This window comes from Danio rerio, chromosome 25, assembly GCF_052040795.2.
Source record: "Danio rerio strain M-AB ecotype USA chromosome 25, GRCz13ab, whole genome shotgun sequence".
Classification (NCBI taxonomy): Eukaryota; Metazoa; Chordata; class Actinopteri; order Cypriniformes; family Danionidae; genus Danio; species Danio rerio.
The window spans coordinates 31,836,895-31,851,199 of NC_141045.1; the positions used below are offsets into that span (position 1 = coordinate 31,836,895).

The window sequence follows — 14,305 nt, forward strand, 5'->3', positions numbered from 1 at the left end:
TCAGACTGACTACCTCTGCTGGACCTACTCCGGATGCCTGGACTCACTGCCCGATTCCAGCCCGAGTCAATCGAGCCAGATGCGGCAGCCGGGCGAGCAGGCGCTGCCGCATGCGAGCAGGAATCAGCCCGCGACGCCGCGAGTAGGTTATGCGCTGCGGCCCGGAGCTGGCGCGACTGAATATAAAAAACCCTCATATTTGTTAACGTTATTACATCCATCTGTGTTGATATGACAGCAAACGCTTGCTGATAAGTTCGGGGGCGTGGTTGATTTTACATAAATCGTTTGGTTGGAAGCTCGACTCCGCTCATTTTCGCGGCTCCTTCTCTGGCTCCATCAGACAGTCCTTCTGCGCATGTCAAGGCTCCAATTTCAGCAGTCTTTTGCGACAGTTTGTGCCCGTCAAGCAGGCGTTTTGCCCTCAAGGCGTTCAATGGGAAAAGGGGCTGTCGCGTCGTCCATATTTTTTACAGTCATTGGTAGATATGTGTAAAACACCTGCCACCACAGCTGGAAAAAATCCTAGAGGAAACACTGGCTGTACATTTAAATCATATGTAATAGTACCTATTAATGTTAAACCACAGTTAATATTTAATTTGACATTAAAAGCATATCATTATTGTACGGAAACAACAGCATGTGTTTTCGTTTTTTAACAAATAGCATTACAAGAACAACAACAACTTGTAAACCAAACAATTTAACCAAACATTAAAAAATGCTGGGTTTCACACAATTTCTTTCAGAGCAGTGTTTCCTTTAGGATTTTTTCCAGCTGTGGCGGCAGGTCTTTTTTTTTTTTACACAGACCAACTACCTGTGGCTAGAGCTGTGCAAAATTATCAATATATTTAACTATCGCGATAATTTCTTTTAATATAGTGTATCGATAGTCCAACCTGAAGTATCGATTCAAGTTGTGCCAAACAACCTCCTCCTCTATGGAACAAAATCAATGCCTAAAGTCTTGAATTAAAAAGCTTGTTGAATATCACAAACTGAAAAAAATAATACACCCTATTAACAAGTTCTTGCATTTTAATGACTTGAATTCCAGGGTTTGTATTTTTAGGTCCTGAAATTTAACATATCTGTTTATTTAAGCTTTGAATATTTCAACGAAAAATATTTCAAACACGTTTTCATACTTAAAAATTCAATAATTCATACTCAATTTTCAGATTTCACTTACAAAATATTCAATAACCTTTAAAAATACGATGTATAATATTCAAAAGGTCATTTTCAGTTCATTTTATTTCAGTTCAAATATTCGCTTCCATAAATTCAGTGGATCAAATTCGACTGTTAAAATTCAACATTACATCCGGGAACTGCAGGAAAAGCAATAGATTGCAGATTGAAGATCGCCAGCTGCTCTAGCTTTCACCAGCAGGTGGAGATGGAATGTAAGATTTTTAACCCAGTAAACAGGCGAGAAAAAGGCTATTAAAGGCACAAAAGTAGCATTTAATATTAATATCAATGTTTTGGACATTATAAATGATAAAAAGTATGAGTAAAATGAGTTAATGAGGTTTTAGTCATCTTTGCACTTATGTAACGGAAGCCAGCTGGTGATCGCGTAAATCTCAGTTCTCGGATCCAGTGACAGACGTTGTTCTGCAATCTTATCGGAGCTTGTCTCCCATGCCGGCTCGCTCTCTGCTCGGACCGGTGCAATTACTTGCACATAAACCGTCTTTTGATGAATATGATGTTACACATTGTCTATCTTTATTGACTCTTTCTTCCATAGACGCGAAGTATTATATTGACAGCTAAAGAATATAAACGTATGAGAAACAGGAAAGGAAATATTATAATAATACAAAATAGATAAACATTGACAGGGCTAAGAACAATTACGAACAAAGATATTCAAAAGCAGAGAGATTTTATGAGAATGTCACACAAAACAGTTTACTTGGAACTGTTAAACAGTGTTCAGGTATGATTTAAGGTTGGTTATGGATGGGGCGTCTAATTTAAAATAATTTAACATAACGTAATTTAACATAATAAGTCATCTGTGATTCTAAATTAATATTTCTATTTATCCTTTTTATCACTCTGCCTGTCTTTCTCTTTTTTTTCTAATTATTGGGGTTCTGCCACGGTTAAACGTTTGCAAAATGTCTTAGTTTGTCCAGAATATTGTTTTATTGTTATGTAGCCTATAGGCGAGAAAAATGTATAAACGCAAATGTGGCAATGTCGCAGCCAATGATAAGTAATAAAATGAGTCGCCTGTGGTTTGATAATAGGCAGTTATAACTGACTTTAATTTGTTTTCAGTATTAAATGAGAAAACCATTATTTATAACTTTTCAGCAACCGTTTGTATTTTATGATTAGCAATGTTGATCTTTTTTGCAGTTATTAAACATATAAACTTGTTTAAACTGGTTTAAATTTAATATAGTTGTCACTTCAGCTAGTTTCATAAGATGAATGTTTAGAATGCGTGGTTTGACATGCGTGGTTGAGTGGTTTCAGCAAATCATGGGATTATTACTGAGCTTTAATCGCCATCTACTGGAGAGAATATTTGCTCATTTATTCTATTAACTCTTTTCTGCAAGTGTGTTTTATGATTTCACAAAGTCAAACCATAATTTTTTTATTTTATATTTTGAGATGATCATATTTAAATAAACAATTGCTAGGGTAGTTTCTTTTTTCTTGTTTTAAAAAAAATCAGTAGCCTATAAAATGATAATTTTTGCTTGACAAAGTTATTGGTTTAGGATTCTGGATGCATTTTTGCTAAATGAGTGTTGGATACTCTCACACTAATTAAATCAATTATATTATCAGAAATGACAGATATAAGAAATCCATTAATATTCATCACTCTTTTTACAATTATACAAGCAATTTCGCGCCGACGTCAGCTCCACTTTCGGAAATGGTAAACAGCGAGGTGTTATTCATATAATCCCAATCATGACATATGTCATGATTAATATAATAATCGAAACACTAGGCTATTCTTATGCTTGGCCAAATGTCATGACTTTCACTTTTATTTTACATTATTATGCACAAGCCCAGATATCATCTGAAACTTCGGAAGAATTCCTATCATATTGGCAGCCATCTAGCATCTCTTAACCGTTGATATGCGGCGCTGGCTCTGACCGGCCACCGGAGCTCGCGGCCACTCGTTCGTCTTTGTCGTGTGCAAGCCACACCGCACATGCATAAAAACGTCAATCATTTCATTCATTCATCAATTCATTCATTTTCCTTCTGCTTCGTCTCTATTTTAGTGGAAAAGCAATATTCTGGACAAACTAAAGACATTTTGCAAACGTAACCGTGGCAGAACCACAAAAAATAGAAAAAAAGAAGAGAAAGACGATAGCAAAGTGATAGCTACAAATAGAAATATTAATTTAGAATCACGGATGACTTATTTAAGCGCAATAGCCCAAATACATGTCATAGAATATTAATATTAACAATCATAATTTAAATAATGAAATTATATAACCTATCCCAATCCTGACATAGCTGCGTTTAAATAATAACTGAAGACGTCACTTTAATGCATTCTCACGTTATGTTAAATTATTTTAAATTAGACGCCCTATCCATAACCAACCTTAAATCATACCTGAACACTGTTTAACAGTTCCAAGTAAACTGTTTTGTGTGACATTCTCATAAAATCTCTCTGCTTTTGAATATCTTTGTTCGTAATTGTTCTTAGCCCTGTCAATGTTTATCTATTTTGTATTATTATAATATTTCCTTTCCTGTTTCTCATACGTTTATATTCTTTAGCTGTCAATATAATACTTCGCGTCTATGGAAGAAAGAGTCAATAAAGATAGACAATGTGTAACATCATATTCATCAAAAGACGGTTTATGTGCAAGTAATTGCACCGGTCCGAGCAGAGAGCGAGCCGGCATGGGAGACAAGCTCCGATAAGATTGCAGAACAACGTCTGTCACTGGATCCGAGAACTGAGATTTACGCGATCACCAGCTGGCTTCCGTTACATAAGTGCAAAGATGACTAAAACCTCATTAACTCATTTTACTCATACTTTTTATCATTTATAATGTCCAAAACATTGATATTAATATTAAATGCTACTTTTGTGCCTTTAATAGCCTTTTTCTCGCCTGTTTACTGGGTTAAAAATCTTACATTCCATCTCCACCTGCTGGTGAAAGCTAGAGCAGCTGGCGATCTTCAATCTGCAATCTATTGCTTTTCCTGCAGTTCCCGGATGTAATGTTGAATTTTAACAGTCGAATTTGATCCACTGAATTTATGGAAGCGAATATTTGAACTGAAATAAAATGAACTGAAAATGACCTTTTGAATATTATACATCGTATTTTTAAAGGTTATTGAATATTTTGTAAGTGAAATCTGAAAATTGAATATGAATTATTGAATTTTTAAGTATGAAAACGTGTTTGAAATATTTTTCGTTGAAATATTCAAAGCTTAAATATACAGATATGTTAAATTTCAGGACCTAAAAATACAAACCCTGGAATTCAAGTCATTAAAATGCAAGAACTTGTTAATAGGGTGTATTATTTTTTTCAGTTTGTGATATTCAACAAGCTTTTTAATTCAAGACTTTAGGCATTGATTTTGTTCCATACTCCTCTGCTACTTGCTATCAACAAAACGTTAAGTAGTATGGTTTCAGAAGCAAGCAAGAGTGAGCAAGGCGGAAAATATAAAGGCGCCTCAAGCTTTTAGAGCTGGCGTGTTGCTGCACTTTGGTTTTAGCACTATACCAGACTAATGAATTTGACAAAAAATGTCATTTGCAAGCTTTGTAAATCCATCTTAAATATTCAGGAAACACTACGAACTTGCGTTATCACTTAACAAGACACCACGCAGATGAATTAGCAGCACTGCGTCCTCAACCAAAACCTCTTAATTTAAGGCAAACTACACTGGATAACATCGTTAAGCTTCCGTCTACCTCAACTAACATTGCAGAGTTACTAAAAACTGCATAGGAGGAATGGGACAAAAAAAATGAAAGGACCTGTTGTTGTAACAGACAACGCGGCAAACACGACCGTAACAGCACAGCTGGCCGGCATGTAGCATGTAAAATGTTTCGCTCAATTTTCAATTAATTTACCCGTGTGAGACCAGTTTCCACAGCAAAATGTTCATGATGCTGTCAGTCGCACTGTCCGTTTCTAATAGTTTACTGCATATTAGAGCAGAGGTTCTCAAAGTGGGGGTCGGGACCCCCCCGAGGGGTCGCGGGACAATGAAGGGGAGGGGGGGGGGGGTCGCCTGGTGATTTTCAAAAATCAATTAATTTTTATTAAACCTTAAGACTTACTGTATTTTATCAATAATCTACTGATGAGAAAAAATAGTCGTTTATAGTTACTATAAACTATATAGTTACTATAGCAGCTTATGGTTACAAGTTCTATTGGATTGCGACTTCTCGGGTAATTACATCATACTAAAGCCACAGCAATACTGTCAGATGCAGCAGATTTTGTAACACCAGGTTAAACTTTCTAGCCCATTTACAGCACTGACATACATAAAACAAAAACAAAGAATAGACTTGGGTCTATTGGTGTGTGTGCGTCATTGCATACAAGGTTTCTGTATTTATAACCACCACCTGAGAGAATATTGGGGGTCACGAGTCACTGGCATTCTCATTTTGGGGGTCGCGGGCTGAAAAGTTTGGGAACCCCTGTATTTGAGCACTGTGTTCCAGTTTTTTTGTTTACTTGATGCATTTATTATTTTTTTTACTTGCTTTAGTTTTATAAATAGTTTATTTCATTTATTTGTGACTTTAGTGCCATATACATTTTACTTAAGTATTTAATAACAATATGCATTTAATACATTTCAGTGAGTTCTCTGTTCAATCACACTGTGCAGCTCTAATGAATTGAAATGGAGAGAAAATAAATTGGAATATATTGTATCGCAATATATCGTGATATATTGTATCGTGACCCATGTATCTTGATATGTATCATATCGTGAGGACCTTGCCAATACACAGCCCTACCTGTGGCGTTTTTATTTCAGTGTTAAATGTCGTGAGCGCAGTATTAAAAGTCAGGATTGCATTTATGTAATAGCCTACAAGCATGCGAATCTCTGTGCTTGCGCGCAGATTTCCTCTGCACAAAACTTCTTGCACGCCCCCACAAATATTAGCCGCTTCAAGAGCTTGCGGATCTTCATGTGCGCTCTCAAACAAACGCTGCTGGGTGCGATTTAGTGCATTTGTGTAATGAGTATGTCTCCAGCATTTATTAGATTTGCTAGGAATGTTTATGAATGTCTCCGATAGACCTACTGAGTAGCATTATTAGCAATGAAACGACTATACGTTGTGTTTGCTGGCCTCACGCACCTGTCAGCCTGTCAGTCACCACGTCACCTTAAAGGGTAAACAAATGACGCACAGCACTACTACGGTTACAAAAAAACTCGCGCTATTATAATTCACTTAACCTTTAATACGTTTTGGTGCGGTTATCACCCGCTATTAAAAAAATAAAACGATTTGAATGAGAAGCTGTAATGTAGCTGTGACAGTATGTATTTTGGCTTGGCACACCGCCATGGAAGAATGAATGTAGCGGAAACCATGCAGAGTATATACAAGAATCAGAGAGTGAAATTCAAGACCTTTAAGGGTGCTTTCACACCTACACTTTTGTTTCGGAACGCATCTCGTTTGCCCAGTTAGCGCGGTTCGTTTGGCAAATGTGAACAGGGCAATCGCGCTCTGTTCCGCGCCAAAGTAATTGCTTCGAGATCGCTTGAATGAGGTGGTCTCTGGCTCGATTGAAACGAACCCTGGAGCAGTTCGATTGCAGTGAGAAAGCGATCCGATCCGAGCGCGGTTATATCACAGTGTTTTATGGATATGTAATAGGCTTATGGCTATATGAAGAGAGAATTATGAGTAGGGTGGGAAGTTTCGTGAGTCTCCGGATGCCCGCAAACGAGTGATGAACTCCCGGTAATCTCGCGTCTCCCTCCCGGTCCTTAAATAGGCATCGTTATGCACCCTTCTCACCCCTCCCCACCGCATCTCTCCTCAGACACGTCGCACGCGCGCACCCTGTCAATCACCACCAAACCACCACCTCTCCTGACAGTTTAGCGGGATGCTGGAAAATAAACCCTGACACTCTGATCAATGTAAGGAGAGTTTACTCGCACGTGACTTGTTTTAGCTCCTTTGGTCCGATTAGAAACTTTGTAGTGTGAAAGCGAACCGCTCCAAGAGCAATGTAACGATTGTAATCTCTGTTTCGGAACAACTGAATCGATTCACAGGTGTGAAAGCACCATAAGACTCTTTCCATCCACTTTAAGACAATATAACCACTTTTCAACCGTAAACACTAGTGAGATTTTAAATTACAGTATATTAACTAAATATTAATGTAAGAAATTAATCCAAAACTACAACAATATTCATATACTGAAAAAATTATATTAAATCTAGCTAATTCAGCAGGTTGGCACCTATAGAATTGCAGAAATAATGGTGTTGCATTGGTAACTGCAGTAAACAAATCACCATAATGTCAAATCTAGTAGGACTTCAATGATTTCATAAACTACACAGCATCCTTATATTCATAGATTGATTCAGGCAAACTTTAGCATGCAATTATACATTGCCTAAACTAAAATGATATTAAATTTAAGTTTTACTTTTATACTTTTATCTTTCTTTTTACTTTTTAACAATCCTTATTGGGGTCAATAAAAATTCTGTTTCAATTCTCAAAAACCGTTATGCTGCTTAATATATGTATTTTTAAGTGTATTTGCACTTTACTTTACAGTTCTATCAAGATGAAATAAAAGTATTAATTGTCTACAGGGTAAAAAATTAACTGCCACCAATCAAGCATCAAAATACCATCTCATTACCATCTCAAGTGGAAAAAAAACACTTCCTTACCAAAGCATTGCCTTTTCTGACATCCTCCAGTCGCTCAAGGACTTCAGTCAGACTTGGATCATCAGAATCAACAAACCATATTGGTGGTGTTGAAGGATAAGACTCCTACAAAAACATCAAGAGTAACAAAATCAGCATCTTCATACCCGTATCAAACCCATTTGTCCTTTCACAAGGTTGCTAAAGTCTTCTCATTTCAGTTCAGCCACTTGCATGACAAACAGCCACATTAACAGCTGCCAAACCAATGAATCCAACTCTGCAGCTTCTTCTCTCAATGAGAAAAGACCACAGCAGACCCGCGCAGTGTTGTTTATTTCAGAGAAGTGTTTGTCAGAGCTGATGATCTTCCACGTAAAATCATGTGAACATAATGTTCTCATCCACTAGTTAGAAATCTCCTCCCATTGTGTCTTCCATCAAGGGAGAGCCAAAATGATGGCGATGTGATATTCTTTTGCTTGTCAGGACCATAGACTGACCTCATAGCACCTCAAATCAGTATACAAGTTCAGCAAACTAACTGGCCTCTAGAACACACAAAAAAACAGCAGCCAGTTGCACTGCAGTGGCGTCGTTTTGCAAAAACAATGTAGGTTCTGATGACAACACTCCTTCATAATGTAGTGCAGTTAGCATACACTCAACATACATGCAGATTTCGCTCAAAGATGCGAAATGGCAAATAAACGCGATGACTGAAAACGCGCTAATGTTGCTAGCACATGTAAGGCAACATTAACAGTTACGAAAATATTATACATTTATGATCAAATCATTTACATGGCGAAAAACTGAACAAACTTCGAGCATTTTAAATCTACGCATTTCGTAGCAGGCCCAAGTTAGCTGAACGGAGAACTTCGACAAACCAGCTAAACAAATTGCGAAATTAGCTAGCCGAGGATTTAACGAACTGTTGTGTTTACACAAAATGTTTCAATGCTCGATAAATAATCCACAAACAACATCCCAAATCCGCGATAAAAAGATTTTAAAAAAATAAGTTCACCCCAAAACGTCGTTTAGCAAGCTAAACTACCAGCTAAGCCAAATTAGCACACAAGCTAATTACATGACAACTAATTTAAAGTGACGCAGAATACAAAACATCCACAGGTCTTGGTCAACCATCTCCTGTACACAAGAATAAATAACGTTGACGATTAGCTGATGGTTTTATTAAGCCAACAAAGTGAAACCGAGAGCAAACGCAGTTAACTTTGTTAGCTAATACACCAGCAAGCTAAGCGTAGCTCGCGCTGCTTGTTTAGCAGTGATTTTGACATCTTTTTGATTATAAAACTGAACACTGATCACCCTAAATGCTTTTATTCGCACTATCGTGGCTTTATTCGAGCAAACAGGGGCTTGTGGGTGGTGTTGTTTCACTCGGCCTTGCCTTGTTCGCATGTAAACCTACACACGGGGCTGGTGGATCTTACCGTGATGTTGCAGTGAATAATCAGCAGCTTTTCTCCCGTCACATTAAACTGGCAGCTCAGTTCGTCTGGCTTCCAGTCGATTATTCGAAATCGCTCATGGTTTGGGTCAAAGATTGACTCCAGGAACTTTAATTCGGCCTTCAGCCCCGACACCGACATCTTCCACTCATCTCATCAGCAGCCAGGCCGCGGGGGGAAGGGACGCACGGAGACCGCGAGCGCGCAGCTGATCCAGCGAGAGTGCGTGTGTGTGAGCGCGCGGCGGCGGAGGGAGGCTGGAGGAGAGAAACAACAAAGAGGGGGCGGGGAGAGAGAGGCGAACTGGAGGCCGGAGAGACGACAAAACAACGCCCGCCAAGAAATAATGCGAGAGAGGGGAAGTGGGTGATCGAGATCTGCGTGGACTACTGGGACGCCAATTGTGTTTTGTGAACGTGTGGTTGACCATTCTTCGTCTTCATTCTTGTCTATGACAGTCCTCTTGCATTATCCAACATATAAAAATAAAAAAACACATAATAATAATATGCATTTATTTTTATTATGCAAGAAAGAACATTTACAAAGATACAATATTAATAAAAAGATAAAAAGGTTACATACATAAAATTACAGGTAATTAAACAAATTAAATGCTTTACAACAAGAGTTTTACATGCAATTTACACTCTTTTAAGGAGTTCACATATACATCAAAGTCCTTTCTGAAAATAAAAAATAGGGGTGTTTCTTTGAAATGTTACATTAATGGATGTAAAAATTAGCCAGAAAAAGCTATAAATTAATAATAAATTTAAAAAGAGAAGGATCAGAAAGTAACCAAATACTACAATTTTGGGGAAATCAGGGTGTTGTTAGGGTTGAAATGGATAGGGGGCTTAACCCCAAAGAAGTCAAAGAAAGAAGTTCTAATTCACCCTACTAAAATACCCCCACTTTCAAAAGGTGATCTACTCCACTCTTATTAATAGGATTATACATGGTTTAATGATAAATAAAGTTTTTTGTAGTTGTCTTTTAACAATGAATTGTAAAGCTTTGTGACTTGTAATACCAAAAAGGAAAAAACATTGATAAATTAACCCATTTCTCATTTACTAGTCTGTTATGAGCCATATCATACCTCTAGAGCCTTCTATCACCTCATGATTTGCAGTTTCTGTTTGTTTTTTTGAAAATGTAATTATCTTCAAATCTGAAAATATGATTTATTTTATAGTGTGAGTTGTTATCCAGTGTGATACAAAGCTACAAACATGTTCATTTAGACAGAGGGATTAACTTAGGTCAAGTGTTGTCAAGATACTGGAATTTCTAAATTCAATACCTTGTAAAATATTGATATTCAAAAATAGTTAAAAAATAATCGAATTTAAAGGGATTTTTTTTTCGGTTTTCTTCAAAGGGCGACACAGTGGTGCAGTAGGTAGTGCTGTCACCTCACAGCAAGAAGGTCGCTGGTTCGAACCTCGGCTCAGTTGGCGTTTCTGTGTGGAGTTTGCATGTTCTCCCTGCGTTCGCGTGGGTTTCCTCCGGGTGCTCTGGTTTCCCCCACAGTCCAAAGACATGCTGTACAGGTGAATTGGGTAAGCTACATTGTCCGTAGTGTATGAGTGTGAATGTTTCCCAGATATGGGTTGCGGTTAGAAGGTCTTTACGCAAGTTTTTACGCATCTGCTGCGTAAAAACTTGCTGGATAGGTTGGCGGTTCATTCTGCTGTGGCAACCCCGGATTAATAAAGGGACTAAGCCGACAAGAAAATGAATGAATGAATATTCCAAAAGATCAGGGTCTTTTTGACAATACATCAGGGGCTTAAGCCCCCAAAGCCCTACCAGTTCTACTGTAAAAGATCTGGGTGGTAAATTAAACAGCAATCTAACTTTTAAAAATCATATCCCTATGTCACAAAAACCAGCTTCTTTCATCTGAGAAATATTGCTAAATTACAAAGTATGCTATCCATCTCAGATGCAGAAAAGATAGTTCATGGTTTTATGACTTCTAGACTGGATTACTGCAATGGTCTTTTCACTTAATAAACTTCAGTTAGTACAAAATGCTGCTGCCAGAGTTCTTACTAGTCTAGAAAATATGATCACATCACCTCAATTGTATCCTCCTTACACAGGCTGCCTGTTAAGTTCCGTATTAGTTATAAAACATTGCTTTTTACTAGTGCTTAAAATGTAAATTGCGAGGTCCCGGGACAGATCGGGGTAACGGATTCGGCATGTTACCCGAGAATGGAGAGGTGGCGCGCACGAAAGTGAAGAGTTGGGGAGTGTCGCGGACGAAAGTGAAAAGGGGTGGGGAGTCGCGAAAGAAAGTGAAAGTGAAAGTGAACAGCGGACAGGGGAGGCAGGCGGTTAAGGATTGGGATCTGTAAAATGAGGCGGCAGATCATATTTCAGAGGTGCCAGATTTGGATTAATTAAGCCCTGCATCTTACCTATAAAGCTTTAAAGAATCTTAATAATCTAGCTCCTGTTAATCTAACCAACCTTCTGTCTCGCTACAATACAACCTGATCTTTAAGATCTCAAAACTCAGGGCTTCTGCAGTACCTAACAAAGTCGAGTAAAGGAGGTCGAGCCTTTATATGTATGGCTCATAAAAACCCTTGAATAGCCTTCCTGATAATGTTCGAGGCTCAGACACGCTCTCGCAGTTCAAAAATAGATTATAGATTTTTCTTTTTAGTAAAGCATACACTCAATGCATCACATAATGGTATGATGCTGAGTGTGCTCCATGCAGGGGAGCTTAAATTAAAACCAACTATAGGATACGCTCCTCCTGTCTTAATGCAGCAGACATTTTGTTAGAAATATTCATATGGTTTACTTGTTTGTTTCTATGTTTTGTTTATATAAATGCTATTTTCATTTATAACACTTAATTTTTGCGTTTAAATACATTATGAACAGCATGCAAATTATTTTCTTTATTCTCTATTTCCACCTGGAGATACTCATCCCAAGACCCCTAGAGACTATGCAGTGCCATTGATGAGATCCAAGACCTGTGGAGAAATGATGCCAAGGTATTCATTATCCTGGACCAGGCCGTATACTGAGCTGATGCTGTGGTGGTCAAGGAGGAGTGGAGAGCATGAAACTGATTTCTTAAGACCACAGTGACAAACAAGTTCCCGAATTGATCCTGTGGGCCAGCATGACCACCCGCCGGTACCCAAGTCACACCTGCAGTTCTCCACGATGTACATCCAGTTTCTCCAGAATCTGGTGCCTATACTGCAGCTCCACACAGGAAATTTGGCCAGAAGAATGATGGTTATGCCAAACAGAGCCTGGTACCTTTCAAGGTTTTTTCTTTCCTTTCACTTCGTCAATTGGTGAAGTTTTTTTCCTTGACACTGTTGCCATTGCATTGCTCAGATTTAGACTTGTGGAGCTGCACTTTGGTGGATTTGCTCTACAGTGTTTGAACTTTCAGCAGTGAAATGTAAACCACACTGACCTGAACTAAACTGAATTTCAACTCTGAAATCTGGACTTTACTAGAACTTCTATGTTAAGCTGCTTTGACACAATCTACATTGTAAAAAGGGCTATATAAATAAACATGAATTGAATTGAATTAATGCTGGGCATTGCATATTTCAAGATCACAATTAATGTAAATAATAAAAATAATAAATATACAACTCTAAATTATAGTTGTAGTTATTATATGATAAATCTATATAGTCAGAGAAACCCATCTTATATGATTGTCACGGATTGGCCAGGCTCTTCCGTCTGCTTCCTGACAATGATATTCTCTTTGCACCATCCTGCAAATAAACCATTAAAAAAATAATAATAATAACCATAAATTTTTTTTTTAAAATCTGCGTCTGGAAAGTGTTCACCTTTCCTACATTTTATGTTACAGACTTATTCCAAAATATTATTTCTGCAAATAATAGCTCTTGATGACAATAAAAATTAAATAAGATTGTTTGAAATCTTTATTTATATATAAAAATAAAAAAATACAATATAATAAATCACATGTAAGCATATATACTGTAGGCAATCCCTTCATTTACTATGGCCCTTAAAACTGAGCTCTGGTCTATTTTTTTTCCACTGATCATACTTGAGGTGTTTCTGATTGTATTCCATAACTTCAGTCGATTGAGTTGATTTGGAAAGGAATACACCTGTCATTATTAGGTCCAACAGTTAACAGTGAATGTAGGTCATTGGACGAAACAAGCCGTGAAGATGACTGAATGAGCTCAGTGGCCTCCATCATCTTTAAATGGAAGAACAGTGGAACCACCAGGACACCTCCTTGTGGGCAAACCTGTCCAAACTGAGCAACTGGGGAAAGGGACTTTAGTTAGGGAGGTGTCCAAGAACACCATGGTTTTGAAAAAAAAAAAAAAAAACATTTCTACAAGGGAGACTATATACAAACAACATCATGACTTTTTAATGTGCATACTGGAAAATAATTTGGCAAATGTGTTTAATTTGTTTTGACTGCATAAAAACTTTATCCTCCTCGTTTGTGCGCATGGTTTTTGTGCTCATTTTCAAAATTTATGATTATCTTGCTCTGTTCATTAAGCATTTTTAATCCACATATTCTAAAATGAACACAAAATATAATAACAGAAATATGTCATAAGATGTTCGTAAGTGTTAATAAGGATTGTTATTATTAATGATAATTATGAACAAATCTAAATCTGAATATTTTAGGGCGGTGAGTACTAACAAACAATCAGTGATGTAAAAAACAAATTACAAATACTCAAATTACTGTAATTGAGTAGTTTTCCCTCAAGAATTGTAATTTACTAAGTAGTTTTTAAAATGTGTACTTTTACTTTCCCTTGAGTAGATTTTCAGTGCAGTATCGATACTTTTACTC

The 14,305-nt window shown here is 37.4% G+C and overlaps 2 protein-coding genes across 5 annotated transcripts in view; both read right to left on the minus strand.

The window, feature by feature from the left end:
• ube2q2 (ubiquitin-conjugating enzyme E2Q family member 2) overlaps nucleotides 1–9,745 on the minus strand; it is a 36,018-nt gene extending 26,273 nt beyond the window's left edge. For all 4 annotated transcript variants that reach the window (NM_001328204.2, NM_001328201.2, NM_001328203.2 and 1 more), the window contains 2 exon segments: nucleotides 7,970–8,074; nucleotides 9,415–9,745. In NM_001328204.2, the coding sequence (NP_001315133.1) occupies nucleotides 7,970–8,074; nucleotides 9,415–9,573 (264 nt within the window). In that variant the 5' untranslated portion in view covers nucleotides 9,574–9,745.
• parp6b (poly (ADP-ribose) polymerase family, member 6b) overlaps nucleotides 1–14,305 on the minus strand; it is a 549,184-nt gene that overhangs the window by 364,097 nt on the left and 170,782 nt on the right. The window lies entirely within an intron of this gene.